Source organism: Lissotriton vulgaris, chromosome 8 (assembly GCF_964263255.1).
Source record: "Lissotriton vulgaris chromosome 8, aLisVul1.2, whole genome shotgun sequence".
In the NCBI taxonomy this organism is placed as follows: domain Eukaryota; kingdom Metazoa; phylum Chordata; class Amphibia; order Caudata; family Salamandridae; genus Lissotriton; species Lissotriton vulgaris.
Window position 1 is genome coordinate 9,447,208 of NC_141696.1, and position 19,822 is coordinate 9,467,029.

Sequence of the window (19,822 nt, forward strand, 5' to 3'; positions counted from 1 at the left end):
GCTCTGCAGGCTAAGCACATTGTGAACCTCGGCAGCTCTGCAAGCTCAGCAAACTTTGAACATCAGCAGCTCTGCTGTCTAAGCACACCGTGACCCTCAGCAGCTCTGCAGTCTAAGCACACTGTGAACCTCAGCAGTTCTGCAAGTTCAGCACACTGTGAATCTCAGCAGCTCTGCTGTCTAAGCACACTGTGAACGTCAGCAGCTCTGCAAGCTAAGCACACACTGAACCTCAGCAGCTCTGCAGTCTAAGCACACAGTAAACCTCAGCAGCAGTGCTGTCTTAGCACACCATGGACCTCAGCAGCACAGCTGTTTAAGCACACAGTGAACCTCAGCATCTCTACTGTCTAAGCACACCATGAAACTCAGCAGCTCTGCAGTCTAAGCACACTGTGAACCTCGGCAGCACTGTTGTTTAAGCATACTGCGAACATCAGCAGCGCTGCTGTCTAAGCACAGAGGGAGCCCAGCAGCACTGCTGTCTAAGCACACCATGAACCTCAGCAGCTCTGCTGTCTAAACACACTGTGAACCTCAGTGTCTCTGCTGTCTAAGCACACGTGAACCTCAGCAGCTATGCAGTCTAAGCACACTGTGAACCTCAGCAGATTTGAAGCTAAGCACACTGTGAACCTCAGCAGCTCTGCAGTCTAAGCACACTGTGAACCTCGTCAGCACTGTTGTTTAAGCATACTGCGAACCTCAGCAATGCTGCTGTCTAAGCAGAGAGGGAGCATCAGCAGTACTGCTATCTAAGCACATCAGGAACCTTAGCAGCTCTGCTGTCTAAGCACACCATGAACCTCAGCAAGTCTGCTGTCTAAGCAGACCATGAACCTCAGCAGAGCTGCTGTCTAAGCACACCATGAACCTTAGCAGCTCTGCTGTATAAGCACACCATGAACCTCAGCAGCTCTGCAGTCTATGCACACAATGAACCTCAGCAGCTCTGCTGTATGAGCACAGAGTGAACCTCAGCAGCTCTACTGTCTAAGCACACAATGAACCTCAGCATCTCTGCTGTATAAGCACACCATGAACCTCAGCAGTTCTGCTGTCTAAGACGAGAGTGAACCTCAGCACCTCTACTGTCTAAGCACACCATAAAACAAAAGGAGTCTGCTGTCTAAGCACACTGTGAACCTCAGCAGCTCTGCTGCCTAAGCACACCATGAACCTCAGCAGCTCTGCTGTCTAAGCACACTGTGAACCTCAGAAGCTCTGCAAGGTAAGCACACTGTGAACCTCAGCCGCTCTGCAGTCTAAACACACTGTAAACCTCAGCAGCTCTGCAGTCTAAGCACACTGTGAACTTCAGAAGCTCTGCATGCGAAGCTCACTGTGAACCTCAGCATCTCTGCTGTCTAAGCACACCATGAAACTCAGCAGCTCTGCAGTCTAAGCACACCGTGAACCTCGGCAACACTGTTGTTTAAGCATACTGCGAACCTCAGCAGCACTGCTGTCTAAGCACAGATGGAGCCTCAGCAGCACTGCTGTCTAAGCACACTATGAACCTCAGCAGCTCTGCTGTCTAAACACACTGTGAACCTCAGCAGCTCTGCTGTCCAAGCACAAGTGAACCTCAGTCAGACTGCTGTCTAAGCACACATGAACCTCAGAAGCTCTGCAGTCAAAGCACACAGTGAACCTCGGCAGCACTGTTGTATAAGCATACTGTCAAAGCAAAGAGCAAGCCTCAGCAGCTCTGGTATCTAAGCACACCGTGAACCTCAGCAGCACTGCTTTCTAAACACACCATGAACCTCAACAGCTCTGCTGTCCAAGTACACTGTGAACCTCAGCCGCACTGCTGTCTAAGCACAGAGTGAACCTCAGCAGCTCTGCAGTCTATGCACACAATGAACCTCATCATCTCTACTGTCTAAGCACACCATGAACCTCAGCAGCTTTGTAAGCTAAGCACACTGTGAACCCCAGCAGCTCTGCTCTCTAAGCACACAGTGAACTTCAGCATCTCTGCAGTCTAAGCACACTGTGAACCTCAGCAGCTCTGCATGCTAAGCACAATGTGAACCTCATCAGCTCTGCTGGTCAAGCACTCTGTCAACCTCAGCAGGTCTGCAAGCTAAGCACACTGTGAACCTCAGCAGCTCTGCAGTCTAAGCACACCGTGAACCTCAGCAGCATTGTTGTTTAAGCACCCTGAGAACCTCAGCAGCACTGCTGTCTAAGCAAACCATGAACCTCAGCTGCTCTGCTGTCTAAACATACGGTGAACCTCAGCAGCTCTGCTGTCTAAGCACACTGTGAACCTCAGCTGCACTGCTGTCTAAGCACAGAGTGAACATCAGCAGCTCTGCTGTCTGTCTATGCACACAATGAACCAAGGCAGCTCTGCTGTCTAAGCACCCCATGAACCTCAGCAGCTCTGCTGCCTAAGCACAGAGTAAACCTCAGCATCACTGCTGTCAAAGAACACAATTAACCTCAGCAGCTCTGCTGTCTAAGCACACCATGAACCTCAAAGCTCTGCTGTCTAAGCACAGAGTGAACCTCAGCAGCACTGCTGTCTAAGCACACCATGAACCTCAGCAGCGTGGCTATATTAGCACAACATGAACCTCAGTACCTCTGCTTTTTGAAGCACACAGTGAAACTCAGCAGCACTGCTGTCTTAGCACACCATGTACCTCAGCAGCTCAGCTGTCTAAGCACAGAGTGAACCTCAGCAGCTCTGCTGTCTAAGCACACCATGAACCTCAGCAGCTCTGCTGCCTAAGCACACCATGAACCTCAGCAGCTCTGCTGGCTAAGCACACTGTGAACCTCAGAAGCTGTGTAAGCTAAGTACACTGTGAACCTCAGCCGCTCTGCAGTCTAAGCACATTGTGAACCTCAGCAGCTCTGCGAGCTAAGCAAACTTTGAACCTCAGCAGCTCTGCTGTCTAAGCACACCGTGACCCTCAGCAGCTCTGCAGTCTAAGCACACTGTGAACCTCAGCTCTATAAGCTAAGCACACTGTGAACCTCAGTATCTCTGCTGTCTTAGCACACCATGAACCTCAGCAGCTCTGCAGTCTAAGCACACTGTGAACCTCAGCAGCTCTGCAAGTTCACCACACTGTGAACGTCAGCAGCTCTGCAAGCTAAGCACACTGTGTACTCAGCAGCTCTACAGTCTAAGCACACAGTGAACCTCAGCAGCAATGCTGTGTTAGAACACCTTTCACCTCAGCAGCTCAGCTGTTTAAGCACACAGTGAACCTTAGCAGCTCTGATGTCTAAGCACACCATGAACCTCAGCAGCTCTGCTGCCTAAGCACACCTTGAATCTCAGCTGCTCTGCTGGCCAAGCACATTGTGAACCTCAGCCGCTCTGCAGTCTAAGCACACCGTGAACCTCAGCAGCTCTGCAGTCTAAGCACACAGTGAACCTCAGCAGTTCTGCAGTCTAAGCACACTGTGAACCTCAGCAGCTCTGCAAGCTAAGCACACTGTGAACCTCAGCAGCAATGCTGTCTAAGCACACCGTGAACCTCAGCAGCTCTGCAGTCTAGGCAAACTGTGAACCTCAGCAGATCTGCAAGCTAAGCACACTGTGAATCTCAGCAGCTCTGCAGTCTAAGCACACAGTGAACCTCAGAAGCACTGTTGTTTACGCATACTGTGAACCTCAGCAATGCTGCTGTCCAAGCACAGAGGGCGCATCAGCAGTGCTGCTATTTAAGCACATCAGGAACCTTAGCAGCTCCGCTGTCTAAGTACACCATGAACCTCAGCAGCTCTGCTGTCTAAGTACACCGTGAACCTCAGCAGGTCTGCTGTCTAAGCACACTGTGAACCTCAGCAGCACTGCTGTCTAAGCACATCATGAACCTCAGCAGCTCTGCTGTCTAATCACACTGTGAACCTCAGCAGCTCTGCTGTTCAAGCACACTGTGAACCTCAGCCGCACTGCTGTCTAAGCATACATGAACCTCAGCATCTCCGCTGCTTAAGCACACTGTGAACCTCAGCAGCTCTGCTATCTAACCACACTGTGAAACTCAGCAGCACTGCTGTCTAAGCACACCGTGAACCATGGAAGCTCTGCTGTCTAAGCACAGAGTGAACCTCAGCAGCTCTGCTGTCTATGCGCACCATTTACATCAGCAGCTCTGCTGTCTAAGCACACCATGAACCTCAGCACCTCTGCAGTCTAAGCACACCGTAAACCTCAGCAGCGCTGCAGTCTATGCAAAGCGTGAACCTCGCCAGGACTGCTGTCAAAGCACACCGTGAATCTCAGCAGCTCTGCAGTCTAAGCACACCGTAAGCCTCAGCAGCGCTGCAGTCTAAGCAAAGCGTGAACCTCAGCAGCGCTGGTGTCTAAGCACACCGTGAACCACAGCAGCACTGGTGTCTAGGAACATCGTGAATCTAATCAGCGCTGCTGTCTAAGTACTTCGTGAACCTCGGCAGCTCTGCTGTCTGAGCACAGAGTGAACCTCAACAGCTCTGCTGTCTATGCGCACATTTACATCAGCAGCTCTACTGTCTAAGCACACCATGTACCTCAGCAGCTCCGCTGTCTAAGCACACCATGAACCTCAGCAGCTCTGCTGTCTAAGCACAGAGTGAACCTCAGCAGCTCTGCTGTCTATGCGCACCATTTACATCAGCAGCTCTAATGTCTAAGCACACCATGTACCTCAGCAGCTCTGCTGTCTAAGCACACCATGTACCTCAGCAGCTCTGCAGTCTAAGCAAACAGTGAACCTCAGCAGCTCTGCTGTCTAAGCACACCATGAACCTCAGCAGCTATGCTGTCTACACACACCATGAAACTCAGCAGCTATGCTGCCTAAGCACACCATAAACCTCATCAGCTCTGCTGTCTAAGCACACAATGAACCACCGCAGCTCTACTGTCTAAGCACACCATGAACCTCAGCAGTTCTGCTTTCTAAGCACACGATGAACCTCAGCAGCTCTGCTGTCTAAGCACACTATGAACCTCAGTTGCTTTACTGTCTAAGCACACCATCAACCTCAGCAGTTCTGCTGTCTAAGCACGCCATGAACATCAGCAACTCTGCTGTCTAAGCAAACAGTGAACCTCAGCAGCACTGCTGTCTAAGGACATTGTGAACCTCAGCAGCTCTGCTGTCTAAGCACACTGTGAACCTCAGCAGCACTGCTATCTAAGCACACCATGAACCTCAGAAGCTCTGCTGTCTAAACACACCTTGAACCTCAGCAGCTCTGCTGTCCAAGCACACTGTGAACCTCAGTCGCACTGCTGTCTAAGCACACTGTGAACCTCAGCAGCTCTGCTATCTAACCACACTGTGAAACTCAGCAGCACTGTTGTCTAAGCACACCGTGAACCTCGGTAGCTCTGCTGTCTAAGCACAGTGAACCTCAGCAGCTCTGCTGTCTATGCATGCCATTTACCTCAGCATCACTGCTGTCAAAGCACACCATGAACCTCAGCAGCTATGCTGTCTACACACACCATGAAACTCAGCAGTTATGCTGTCTAAGCACACCCTGAACCTCAGCATATGTTATAATGTTATGTTATGTTATACATTTTGTAGAGCGCTCAGCTGCCACAGCAAAGTGGCGTCCCGGCGCTATGTTGGAAAATAACACAACCAGATAGAAAGACCAGATAAGCGAGGGGAAAGATTTAAAGTGATGGGAACAAAAAGGTCTTAATAGCTCTTCTAAAAGACAATAGATCCGGTAGAGCGCAAATGTCAACGGGTAGAGTGTTCCAGAGACTCGCTGCCAGGACACCGAAGGAGCGTCCACCAATTCTGGTTTTCCTGAAGCGAGGGACAAAGGCCAGGAATTGACCCGTTGAACGTAGAACTCTGGAAGGAGTATAGTAGGAGATTGTCTGTGCGAGAATGGGGGGGGATGAAGCCTTTAAGATCTTAAAAGCCAGGCACAGGGCTTTGAACTTAATCCTCTGTCCGACGGGCAGCCAATGTAGGTCATAGATGGTACGTCTGGCAGAGCAGAATTTAGGCAAGCCTACCAGCATTCTGGCAGCCGTGTTTTGCACGCGCTGGAGGCGTGTCAGTTCAGCTTTGTTAACGCCCAAAAGGAGCGAGCTGGCGTAGTCCAATCTAGAGAGCACTGTAGCTTGGACAATGAGTTGCCTTGTAGGAGCATCAAAAAATTTAAAAATGGGTCTAAGGCTCTGAGGGACACCAAAACAGGTGCCGGCAACTTTTTTTGTGTGAGGGATGAAAGTCAAGTTGGAATCAAGCCAGACCCCAAGGTTCTTAGCTTCTTTCACAGGGATAGAGGCTTGACCTAGCTCCGGTGGCCACCAGTGGTCTCCCCAGAGATGAACCTGCTTGCCCAGAACTAAGACCTCTGTCTTCGCTGCATTGAGTTGGAGACAGTTCTCCGTAATTCAACTAGCCACCTCCTTGAGGGCCGTCTGGAATTTGGGGGCATCAACCGCAGGGTCCCCATTTAGTGCAACCGCTAGCTGGGTGTCATCGGCGTACGACACCATAGTTAGACCCCATCTCTTAGCGACAGTGGCTAGCGGCTGCACATACAGGTTAAAAAGGGTCGGGCTGAGTGCCGAACCTTGCGGGACCCCTTGGGAAATGTTGCGTGGGGCAGATTCAAAGGGTGGGGTGGATACTTTGAAGGTGCGTCCTGATAAAAAGGAGCGAAACCATTCAAATGCTGTATTCTCCACACCGGCCTCTCGCAACCGTTGAAGAAGGATGGAGTGGGAGACAGTGTCGAAAGCGGCACTGAGATCAAAAAGGATCAGTGCCGCCGTCTGTCCTGAGTCCATCATCCGCCACAGGTGCTCCACCATTGCCAACAAGGCAGTCTCCGTGCTATGACTTGCACGGAAACCATTCTGGGATGGATCTAGAATGCCTGAGCTTTGGAGATGGCAAGACAGGATTTTGTTGGCATGTGCCTCCGCAAGGTTGGATACCCATGGGAGGAGAGAGATTGGTCGATCATGTTCAGGTTTCGATGGGTCCATAGTAGGCTTCTTTAAAATTGGGATGACCGTAGCCTGCTTCCATTTACTGGGAACAGTCCCGGACTCAAAGGATAACCCAATAAGATCATACACTGAAGAAAAGCAGACCTCAGCGCATTCTTTGAATTGTGCAGGTCTTAGTGGATCGGCGGGCGAGCCTGATTTAATTTTTATAGCAAGAGATTTAAACCCTTCCTGAGATGGTTTAGGTATTGATGAAAGAGACCTAAAGGTCATATGAATGCATTCTAAGTTGTTAGCAGGCACAGTTTGCGGGGGGAATGTGCGGTAGATTGCCTCGACTTTCTCCACAAAGAAGGCCGCCAACTCTTCACAGTGAGTCAGGGAGCGTTTTTCCATTACCGCAGTTTTCTTGCTAGTAAGATCTTTGCAGACCTTAAAAATGAGTTTTATAGGGTTGGGACTGTTCTTAAACTCAGCGGAGTAAAAAGTAGCTCGAGCTTTGCAGATGGCTCGATGGTATACTTTAATACTGGCCAAGTAGGTCTGCTTAAGATCGGGCTCACCGGGCTCTTTCAGCCCTTTTACATGCTGTCTTAAGAAGCCTGAGGGAGTCATCATACCACGGGCTAGAGGGGCCAGATCGAACTTCACTCCATCCTGCAGGAATTAAGGTGTCCAGGGCTTGGGTCAACCACTCACAGAAATGGTCATATCCCAACGAGACATCCTTAGGAGGATTTAGTGGGTGTGATGACAGAAGCTGATGGAAGTCGACCAGTCTCAATTTCCTCCAGGGGCGCTTAAAAATCGGCGGAGTGGAGCTCTTAAAAGGAGAGATATTAGACATAAGCCGAACTTCGATCAGGTGATGATCTGTCCAGGCCATGGGTTTAGGTGGAAAAGTAATAACATTGTGAAGGTTCGTCAGAAAGAGATCCAGGATATGGCTGCCCACATGAGTCTGATGGTTAATAATCTGCTGTAGCTGTAAGGCTTCAAGATCTGCGAGGAAGCTACTAACTGCAGAAGAAAGAGGAGCATCCATATGGAGATTGAGGTCACCTACAATACTATAATTTGCCGATCTAAGGGCCAGTGAGGAGATAACCTCAGGAAGGGCGAGCCGGAAGGCGGCGTCAGGGCCAGGGGGTCTGTAAATGAGAAGTCCGGAGATGGTAAGATGAGGGTTAATGGAAATAGCAAAATGGGCGCTTTCACAGCCGGCTATAACAATAGCCTTCCATGAACATGGATAGCATGCCTTAATCACAGCCGCTATCCCGCCACCTCTTGAGTTACGAATTAGAGTGTACATGACGTATTCATCCGGTAGCGCAAGATTCATGGCTGCTGTGGCTGCGTCGTGAAGCCAAGTTTCGGTTAAAAAGAAAATGTCAGGTTTTTCGTCTGTAAGTATTGTAAAAACATCTAAGTGGTGACAGACCAATGATCTGACTTTGAGGTGCAGTATTTTAATTGTTATCTGACGATAAGTAACATCAGGGGGGTCGGCTCCACTAAGGACCGTCTGTGGAGGCTGTGAATCGGCGATAGGGAGGGGCAGTGGAAGCTCAAAGGAACACATAGGACATTTAAAAGGTCCACAGAGGGGGTCAAGCGCGTCATGAGTGCAAGAGCTTACCTTATGACGGAGACCAGTTAGGATGTCTCGGGAAGGCATAGTAAGGATGGCCAGAGAGTCCTGCCCTAGCCCTGCCTTAGCGCTGACGGGCAGGACTCTGGCTTGACTCCGGCGCGACTGTGGCGCGCTCGCTGTACGCGTCCGCTGCGCGGAGCTACGGCTGTTTATTTTTATACTGTAGCCTCTCGCCACCAGGGAGGCTAACCCTATCCAAAATGGCCGCCGCCGTCTCTCCGACCGTGCCCCGATGAGTCAGCCCTGAATCGGCCGGTCGCTCAGGGGGGGGGAGGCAGAGGAGCTGAAATGCAGCACAGAATACAGTGAGTCAAATAAAGTATTTTAAAAGGGAGAATGCGGAAATGCCTCCACCCTCAATCGGTGGAGACAGGCAGCGCGATAATTCAGCGCGTGAAGGCGGAGGGGATAGGACACAAAGGAGCAACACAAGAGCAAGTTTAAAATCAGCTAAAAGAAGTTAAAAGAATGACTGCCCGGCTCAAGCCTCAGGCGTCAATGGCAGTGTTTCTCGCGAAGAGAGTCCTACCTCTATTTTTATACTGTAGTCTCTCGCCACCAGGGAGGCTAACCCTATCCAAAATGGCCGCCGCCGTCTCTCCGACCGTGCCCCTGATGAGTCAGCCCTGAAACGGCCGGTCGCTCAGGGGGGGAGGCAGAGGAGCTGAAATGCAGCGCAGAATATAGTGAGTCAAATAAAGTATTTTAAAAGGGAGAATGCGGAAATGCCTCCACCCTCAATCGGTGGAGACAGGCAGCGCGATAATTCAGCGCGTGAAGGCAGGGGGGATAGGACACAAAGGAGCAACACAAGAGCAAGTTTAAAATCAGCTAAAAGAAGTTAAAAGAATGACTGCCCGGCTCAAGCCTCAGGCGTCAATGGCAGTGTTTCTCGCGAAGAGAGTCCTACATCTATTTTTATACTGTAGCCTCTCACCACCAGGGAGGCTAACCCTATCCAAAATGGCCGCCGCCATCTCTCCGACCGTGCCCCCGATGAGTCAGCCCTGAATCGGCCGGTCGCTCAGGGGGAGAGGCAGAGGAGCTGAAATTCAGCGCAGAATACAGTGAGTCAAATAAAGTATTTTAAAAGGGAGAATGCGGAAATGCCTCCACCCTCAATCGGGGGAGACAGGCAGCGCGATAATTCAGCGCGTGAAGGCGGGGGGGATAGGACACAAAGGAGCAGCACAAGAGCAAGTTTAAAATCAGCTAAAAGAAGTTAAAAGAATGACTGCCCGGCTCAAGACTCAGGCGTCAATGGCATATCTGCTGTATAAGCACACCATGAACCTCAGCAACTCCACTATCTAAGCACACCACAAACCTCAGCAGCTCAGCTTTCTAAGCACACCATGAACCTCAGCAGCTCTGCTGTTTAAGCACACTATGAACCTCAGTTGCTTTACTGTCTAAGCACACCATCAACCTCAGCAGTTCTGCTGTCTAAGCACGCCATGAACATCAGCAACTCTGGTGTCTAAGCAAACCATGAACCTCAGCAGCTCTGCTATCTAAGCTCACCGTGAACCTTAGCAGCGCTGCTGTCTAAGTACAAAATGAACATCAGCAGCATTGCTGTCTAAGCACACAATGTACCTCAGTTGCTCTACTGTATAAGCACACTGTGAAACTGTGCAGCTCTGCTGTCTAAGCACACCGTGAACCTCAGCAGCTCTGCTGTCTAAGAACACTGTCAACCTCAGCAGCACTGCTGTCTAAGAATACCATTAACCTCAGCAGCTCGGCTGTCTAAACACACCGTGAACCTCAGCAGCTCTGCTGTCCAAGCAGACTGTGAACCTCAGCCGCAGTGCAGTCTAAGCACAATGTGAACCTCCGCAGCTCTACTGTCTAAGCACACAATGAACCTCAGCAGTTCTGCTGTCTAAGCACACAATGAACCTCAGAAGCTCTGCTGTCTAAGCACACTATGAACCTCAGTTGCTTTACTGTCTAAGCACACCATCAACTTCAGCAGTTCTGCTGTCTAAGCACACCATGAACATCAGCAACTCTGCTGTCTAAGCACACTGTGAACCTCAGCAGCGCTGCTGTCTAAGCAAAAAATGAACATCAGCAGCATTGCTGTCTAAGCACACAATGAACCTCAGCAGCTCTGCTGTCTAAGCACACTATGAACCTCAGTTGCTTTACTGTTTAAGCACACCCTCAACTTCAGCAGTTCTGCTGTCTAAGCACACCATGAACATCAGCAACTCTGCTGTCTAAGCACACTGTGAACCTCAGCAGCGCTGCTGTCTAAGCAAAAAATGAACATCAGCAGCATTGCTGTCTAAGCACACTATGTACCTCAGTGGCTCTACTGTCTAAACACACCGTGAACCTCAGCAGCTCTGCTGTCTAAACACACCGTGAACCTCAGCAGCTATGCTGTCCAAGCAGACTGTGAACCTTTGCCGCCGTGCAGTCTAAGCACATTGTAAACTTCCACAGCTCTACTGTCTAAGCACACGATGAACCTCAGCAGTTCTGCTGTCTAAGCACACAATGAACCTCCGCAGTTCTGCTGTCTAAGCACACCAAGAACCTCAGCAGGTCTGCTGTCTAAGAACACTGTGAACCTCAGCAGCTCTGCTGTCTAAGCACACTGTGAACATCAGCAACTCTGGTGTCCAAGCAAACCATGAACCTCAGCAGCTCTGCTATCTAAGCTCACCGTGAACCTTAGCAGCGCTGCTGTCTAAGTACAAAATGAACATCAGCAGCATTGCTGTCTAAGCACACAATGTACCTCAGTAGCTCTACTGTATAAGCACACTGTGAAACTGTGCAGCTCTGCTGTCTAAGCACACCGTGAACCTCAGCAGCTCTGCTGTTTAAGAACACTGTCAACCTCAGCAGCACTGCTGTCTAAGCATACCATTAACCTCAGCAGCTTGGCTGTCTAAACACACCGTGAACCTCAGCAGCTCTGCTGTCCAAGCAGACTGTGAACCTCAGCCGCAGTTCAGTCTAAGCACAATGTGAACCTCTGCAGCTCTACTGTCTAAGCACATGATGAACCTCAGCAATTCTGCTGTCTAAGCACACAATGAACCTCAGCAGCTCTGCTGTCTAAGCACACTATGAACCTCCGTTGCTTTACTGTCTAAGCACACCATCAACTTCAGCAGTTCTGCTGTCTAAGCACACCATGAACATCAGCAACTCTGCTGTCTAAGCACACTGTGAAGCTCAGCAGCGCGGCTGTCTAAGCAAAAAATGAACATCAGCAGCATTGCTGTCTAAGCACACTATGTACCTCAGTGGCTCTACTGTCTAAACACACCGTGAACCTCAGCAGCTCTGCTGTCTAAACACACCGTGAACCTCAGCAGCTATGCTGTCCAAGCAGACTGTGAACCTCAGCCGCAGTGCAGTCTAAGCACAGTGTAAACTTCCACAGCTCTACTGTCTAAGCACACGATGAACCTCAGCAGTTCTGCTGTCTAAGCACACCATGAACCTCAGCAGCTCTGCTGTCTAAGCACACCATGAACCTCAGCAGCTCTGCTGTCTAAGCACACTGTGAACCTCAGCAGCTCTGCTATCTAACCACACTGTGAAACTCAGCAGAACTGTTGTCTGAGCACACGGTGAACCTCGGCAGCTCTGCTGTCTAAGCACAGAGTAAACCTCAGAAGCTCTTCTGTCTATGCACACCATTTAGCTCACCAGCACTGCTGTCAAAGCACACCATGAACCTCAGCAGCTATGCTGTCTACACACACCATGAAACCCAGCAGTTATGCTGTCTAAGCACACCATGAACCTCAGCATATCTGCAGTCTAAGCACACCACAAACCTCAGCAGCTCTGCTGTCTAAGCACACCATGAACCTCAGCAGTTCTGCTGTCTAAGCACACCATGAACCTCAGCAGCTCTGCTGTCTAAGCACACTGTGAACCTCAGCCGCACTGCTGTCTAAGCACACATGAAGCTCAGCATCTCTGCTGCCTAAGCACACTGTGAACCTCAGCAGCTCCGCTATCTAACCACACTGTGAAACTCAGCAGCACTGTTTTCTAAGCAAACCGTGAACCTTGGCAGCTCTGCTGTCTAAGCACAGAGTAAACCTCAGCAGCTCTGCTGTCTATGCACACCATTTACCCCAGAAGCACTGCTGTCAAAGCACACCATGAACCTCAGCAGCTATGCTGTCTATACACACTATGAAACTCAGCAGTTATGCTATCTAAGCACACCATGAACCTCAGTATATCTGCTGTCTAAGCACACCACAAACCTCTGCAGCTCTGCTGTCTAAGCACACCATGAACCTCAGCATATCTGCTGTCTAAGCACACCACAAACCTCTGCAGCTCTGCTGTCTAAGCACACCTGAACCTCAGCAGTTCTGCTGTCTAAGCACACCATGAACCTCAGCAGCTCTGCTGTCTAAGCACACTATGAACCTCAGTTGCTTTACTATCTAAGCACACCATCATCCTCAGCAGTTCTGCTGTCTAAGCACGCCATGAACATCAGCAACTCTGGTGTCTAAGCAAATAGTGCCCCTCAGCAGCTCTGCTGTCTAAGCTCACCGTGAACCTTAGCAGCGCTGCTGTCTCAGTTCAAAATGAACATCCGCAGCTTTGCTGTCTAAGCACACCATGTACCTCAGTAGCTCTACTGACTAAGCACACTGTGAACCTCAGCAGGTCTGCTGTCTAAGCACACCATGAACCGCAGCAACTCTGCTGTCTAAGCACACCATGAACCTCAGCAGCTCTGCTGTCTAAGCACACAGTGAAACTCAGCTGCTCTGCTGTCTAAGAACACTGTGAACCTCAGCAGCACTGCTGTCTAAGCACACATGAACCTCAGCATCTCTGCTGCCTAAGCACACTGTGAACCCCAGCAGCTCTGCTATCTAACCACACTGTGAAACTCAGCTGCACTGCTGCCTAAGCACACCGTGAACCTCAGCAGCTCTGCTGTCTAAGCACAGAGTGAACCTCAGCAGCTCTGTGTCTATGCACACCATTTACCTCAGCAGCACTGCTGTCAAAGCACACCATGAACCTCATCAGCTATGATGTCTATACACACTTTGAAACTCAGCAGTTATGCTGTCTAAGCACACCATGAACCTCAGTATATCTGCTGTCTAAGCACACCATGAACCTCAGCAGCTCTGCTATCTAAGCACACCACAAACCTCAGCAGCTCTGCTGTCTAAGCACACCGTGAACCTCAGCAGCGCTGCTGTCTAAGCACACCATGAAGCTCAGTACCACTGCTGTCTAAGCATACAGTGAACATCAGCAGCACTTCTGTCTTAGCACACCATGTACATCAGCAGCTCAGCTGTTTAAGCACACAGTGAACCTAATCAGCTCTGCTGCCTCAGCATTCTGTGAACCTCAGAAGCTCTGCAAGCTAAGCACACTGTGAACCTCAGCCGCTCTGCAGTCTACGCACACTGTGAACCTCAGCAGCTCTGCAGTGTAAGCACACTGCGAACCTCAGCAGCTCTGCAAGCTAAGCACACCGTGAACGTCAGCAGCTCTGCTGTCTAAGCACACCGTGAAACTCAGGAGCTCTGACGTCAAAGCACTCTGTGAACCTCAGCAGCTCTGCCAGCTAAGCATACTGTGAACCTCAACAGCTCTGCTGTCTAAGCACACCGTGAACCTCAGCAGCTCTGCAGTCTAAGCACACAGTGAACCTCAGCAGCTCTGCAAGCTAAGCACGCTGTGAACCTCAGCAGCTCTGCTGTCTAAGCACACTGTGAACCTCAGCAGCTCTGCATGCTAAGCACACCGTGAACCTCAGCAGCTCGGCAGTCTAAGCACACCGTGAACTTCAGCAGCTCTGCAGTCTAATCACACTGTGAACTTCAGCAGCTCTGCAAGCTAAGCACAGTGCGAACCTCAGCAGCTCTGCTGTCTAAGCACACAGTGAACCTCAGCAGCTTTGCAGTCTAAGCACACTGTGAACCTCAGCAGCTCTGCATGCTAAGCACACTGTGAACCTCAGCAGCTCTGCATGCTAAGCACACCGTGAACCTCAGCAGCTCGGCAGTCTAAGCACACCGTGAACTTCAGCAGCTCTGCAGTCTAATCACACTGTGAACTTCAGCAGCTCTGCAAGCTAAGCACAGTGCGAACCTCAGCAGCTCTGCTGTCTAAGCACACAGTGAACCTCAGCAGCTTTGCAGTCTAAGCACACTGTGAACCTCAGCAGCTCTGCATGCTAAGCACACTGTGAACCTCAGCAGCTCTGCTTTCTAAGCACACTGTGAACCTCAGCAGCTCTGCAATCTAAGCACACTGTGAACCTCAGCAGCTCTGCAGTCTAAGCACACCGTGAACCTCGGCAGCACTGTTGTTTAAGCATACTGCAAACCTCAGCAACGCTGCTGTCTAAGCACAAAGGGAGCCTCAGCAGCGCTGCTATCTAAGCACACCATGAACCTCAGCAGCTCTGCTGTTTAAGCACACCATGAACCTCAGGAGCTCTGCTGTCTAAGCACACCATGAACCTCAGCAGAGCTGCTGTCTAAGCACACCATGAACCTCAGCAGCTCTGCTGTCTAAGCACACCATGAACCTCAGCAGCACTGCTGTCTAAGCACACCATGAACTGGTGTGGCGCCGCGGCTAGGGCGACTGACTCTGGAATCTGGGGATCATGGTTCGATCCCCAGCACCCGCCCAAATACCTGAGAAACCGGTTTTAAAAGTGACCCTCTGACCCATGACAGGAGCTTCTTTCATGACCATGGATTGGGGCTTGGGTACCCCAACTTCACATACCTGACTTAATTCGCAAATGTTATTAATGGGTGCCTTTATCACAACATTAACAGAAAAGAGGCAATCATGTAAACATTTAAATGCTTTTATAAAATATATGTGAGAGCCCCACCTACGATGTATATAGAAATCAATGACGTGATAAGTGAAGTTTACAGAGTGGCGATTTATTCCCTTTCATACCCAAAGAAGCATATTGATTGTACTTCAGTGGAGACCCTCGAGCCGAATTTCGATTAAAAGAGGCAGAAGCAATAGATGAGGCATAGTGTTATTCGTTGTCCATGGCGCAACACGGGTCCTGATGATTGTCTCGATGAACTTTATTTTATGAGACCGAAACGTCGACGACATGACACTTCTTTGTAAATAGTATCATCATTCATTGAATCCGAATTGTACATAGAATTGCTAAATGATGCATATATGACATATATGTAAATATTGTCTATATATATTCTATACAAAAGTGTCACAAGGTACTGCGCAGGTCATAAAATTGTGTAGCAGTATTGATTTAGGTTTCCGTATATGGGTGGATCTATGATTTACATTGCAAATGAAAAACAAGATGATTTAATAAAAGTATTAATACATTGTATACATTTCTCTTGAGAATTGTGAAATTGATGTTCACTTATGTGACAAATTTGATAATTGAAAAAATAATATTGAATGACTCCTTCAGGAACATTGTTTATTGTGTTAGTGATAAGAGCTGCTCAGCGCTTTACCTCAGTTTCCGTAGTTTGCAGTTTGGATGTTTTAGGCCTTCACACAACTTCTTCACTCCAGTGTCTCCCAGCTCATTGTCTCCTAGGTTTAGCTCTGTGAGGGGTGTGCTTGTTTCCAGGACAGAGGCGAGGGCATTGCAGCCTGAAACTCTGAGGGAGCAGCCATCCAATCTGCAGAACAGAAGAGATATGTAGAGGAGTAAAGCAGAGCACAGACAGGGGCGTCACAGCTTTAGTTAGATCTTCATTTCCTTCCCGTCCTTCACTTACGCCCCTCTAGTGACACATCCCACCTTACACATCCAACCATGCCCTGTTTATATAGGAATCTCATGAGAGGAGTGGCAGAGGCGGAACTAAATGAACATATTTATGAATATATTAATACACGTTTTATGGTTGAGACCCTTTCCTGTGGTGTGAATGGTGAATTCGCAACTTTAGCAGCTGTTGCACTCATTAGTATATTTACACGGGGTGTGATATTTGCATTTTTAAAAAAAAAAAAATTTAAGGTTTTATATAGCGCTAGCTCCATCCAAGGGTATCAGAGCGCTTTACATCAGCAATGAAATTACACATTAAAACAATATAGTAATTGGCCGAAACGGGTTATACAGGTGTTTAAACCAATAAAAAATACAGGGAATAATTTAGGGAAAACAATAGTGATTAAAGGTACATATAGGAAGAGATAGAGAAGCAAGTTGCATGAAACAGAATGTTATTGTAAATAGTAAATGTAATAGTATGTTAAGGAGGATTCAAAGGACACAGTAGGTAGTGAGCGGTAAAGAAAAGGGGGGAGAGGGAGGCGATAAGAGAAAAATGGGGGGTGAATCGGGGAAAGGGGAGAAGTCTAAGGAGGGAGGAGGAGAAGTTGTCAGAAAGGATATCCGGGATTTAGTTTCCCCAAAATGTAGTGAGCAAATGAATGCTAAGTTCTTTTTTTTAATCTGGGGTAGGGGGGTTGCAACGAAGGTCTTTGGGTAGGGCATTCCAAATGGATGGGGCCTTACCAGAGAAAGAGCGGGATTTCAAAGCAGCTTTTTTGAGTAGGGGGTATGAGAAGAAGAGTGTGGGTGTTTCTCAGCGTTCGGGCACAGCCAGCTTTTTTAAGTTTAGTTGAGAGGTAGGATGGGATATTCTGGTAAAGGGCTTTGTGAGTAATACAGGCAACTTTATATGAGGATCTGCCTTCAATGGGGAGCCACTTTAGAGACTTGAGGGCAGGGGAGATGTGGTCAAAGCATCTACAGTTTGTTGTTAGCCTGACTGTTAGGTTAAGAACGGAGTTGATGGGGGCCAGGTGGATACTGGGGGTGCCAGAGAGAAGGGCATTACCATAATCTATTTTGGATAGGACAAGAGAAAGGATAATCAATTTAAAGTCTTCTTCAGGGATAAAAGGTTTGATTTTTTTGAGATGCCGGAGAGTGAAAAGTGCACTTTTTGCTGAGTTCTTTACATGGGATTTTAGTGTGAGATTATTGTTGATGGTGATGCCTAGTGATTTAACCGAATCGGTGAGGGAGAGAGATCAGTTAAGCACAGTAAGGTTGGCGATCCATGTTTGGATGGGGAGAGGGTTGTTTTTGGGAGAGAAGAGGATGATCTCAGTTTTCTTAGGGTTGAGTTTCAGATGATTGTTGTGGAACCAGTTTTGGATCTTGGTAAGGGCCGTGTTAAGGTGCAGGATATCAGCATGGGATTTTATTTTAAAGTACAATTGAGTGTTGTCAGCATATAGGTGGTAATTGATTTTCTCTTGTTTGAGTATCTGGGTGAGGGGTTCCATAAAGAGGTTGGGCTAGAGAGGCAGTTTTGAATTTTAATTTGTTGGGTTCTATGTTGAAAGTAGGAGGTGAACCAACTTAGGACAGTGCCACTGAGGATGAAGCGATATTTGAGTGTGTTGAGTAGGGTTGGGTGGTAGACTGTGTCAAAAGCTGCGGAAAGGTCAAGAAGTATGAGTAGGTAGGTCTCGTCCTTGTTGAGGGCTATGTTGAGAAGCGCAGTTTCAGTGCTGCCCCCTTTGCGGAAGCCAGATTGGAGGGTGTCCCGCAGGTTGAACGTGTCAATGTGTTTGTCCAGTTGGAGGAGGGCACATTTTTCCAGGGCTTTGGAGGGGAGGGGAAGGTTGGAGATGGGGCGGAGATTATTAGGGTCTTTTAGGGTCAGCTTTGGGATTTTTGGGAATGGGGGTGATTTGCCCGAGTTGAAGGGAGATGAGTACATTTCCTGTTGAGAGGGAGGCGTTGATGATGTAGGGGACGATGACATGTTTGAAATATTGGATGAGTGCGGAAGGGAGAGGATCTTTGGTGTGGGAGGAAGGTTTGCTTTTAGCTAAAATGTTGAAGACCTCCTGTTCAGATACAGGGTGGAAATTGTGCCATGAGGCGTTATTTTTAAGCAGAAGGGAAATGGGTTCCGGAGGGGTAAGAGAAGGGAGGGGGGAGAGGAGGTCAGGGAAGTGTTCAAGGGGAGAAGTGGATGAGGTGCGGTAATCAGGGGTGGTTGAGGGGTTAGCAAGGGTAGAGTATCGGTGAAAGAGCAGTCTATTTTTGCTATTCTTTCACAGAAAAAGTTGACTATTTCTTCGCATTTGTTAGTGGAGGCTACCGGATTAATGGGTGCCGGGGCGGTTATGTTATGTTAAGTTAATTTTTATTTATAAGCGCATTATCACCTGCAGGTCTTTAAGCGCTATCAGAAACATAGATCTAGCCTTCACAAGAGGGGACTCAGACTGCGCCCCATGCCTCTACAAAAAGTACTGTTTTTAATTTCTTCCTAAATGGTAGGAGAGTGTGTTCCTTGTGTATGTTCTCCGGCTGGTTGTTCCAAATGTGGGGAATAGATGAGGAGAAGGCTCTGCCTCTTCCTCCTTTCGATGTCTTGTTGAATCGTGGGCAGGTCAAAAAATTGGCCTCGGAGGAACGTAACGCCCTAATAGGAGTGTAGTTGGCTTGGCGGTCCTTGATGTAGCTAGGGGCTTGGCCATAGTTGGCTTTGTGCGCGATACAGAGGCCTTTACATTTTGCTCTCTGTCCAACAGGGAGCCAGTGCAGTTGTTTAGGGAGGGGTGATGCATGTGCTCCTCGAAGCAGCAAACAGATTGGACATTGTATCCAAGTCTACAGACTCCCGATCTTACGGAGCCTCCAGTTCTTCGAGAAAAAACTTCTGAAGAAACTTTCTGGGCCTTGGTTATCCCCACCATTGTGAGTCGATGGACTCTTCAAGAAGCAATCCAGACTTCACAGCAGATTAATACTGCCCGGATCTCGACCGCCTGCAAATAGCACAGAGGTCAATTACCCACCCCAGCCACAGGCGCTGCTGACAAGACCAGAGACCCCCCCGGTCCTATTTTAATTAATTGAATTCGGGGCGGATTCTAAAGTAATTCAGGCAGGAAAATGCTTTTTAAAAACTTTAGTCCTGAGGATGATCCCAACTAACTAGAGCAAAAAGAGATCGAAATGTCGACTGTTGTAAACACTTTCACAGCCTAACCTTTGTGTTCTAACCTTGCTGTGTCTAGTGTTTTTTGGCCATACTTGAGATTGTTATCACTGAGTTAAAAGTGGCCAAACATTGCTCAAAATTGGCCTGTGTACCCCCTTTTTCCTTATATGTTTGTTTGTCTCAAAGTATAGTACAGGATTGTGCCTTCTAAACCAAGTATCACCTGCTTATCATTTGAAATAAATACCC

The 19,822-nt window shown here is 48.7% G+C and overlaps 1 protein-coding gene across 1 annotated transcript in view; it reads right to left on the reverse strand.

Annotated features, from left to right (window-relative positions):
• The window catches only part of LOC147693218 (NACHT, LRR and PYD domains-containing protein 3-like), a 1,290,712-nt gene that overhangs the window by 15,914 nt on the left and 1,254,976 nt on the right, over positions 1-19,822 (reverse strand). Inside the window, exon 20 of the mRNA XM_086933611.1 lies at positions 16,100-16,270. Coding sequence (XP_086789737.1) covers positions 16,100-16,270 — 171 coding nt within the window. The remainder of the gene's footprint in view (positions 1-16,099; positions 16,271-19,822) is intronic.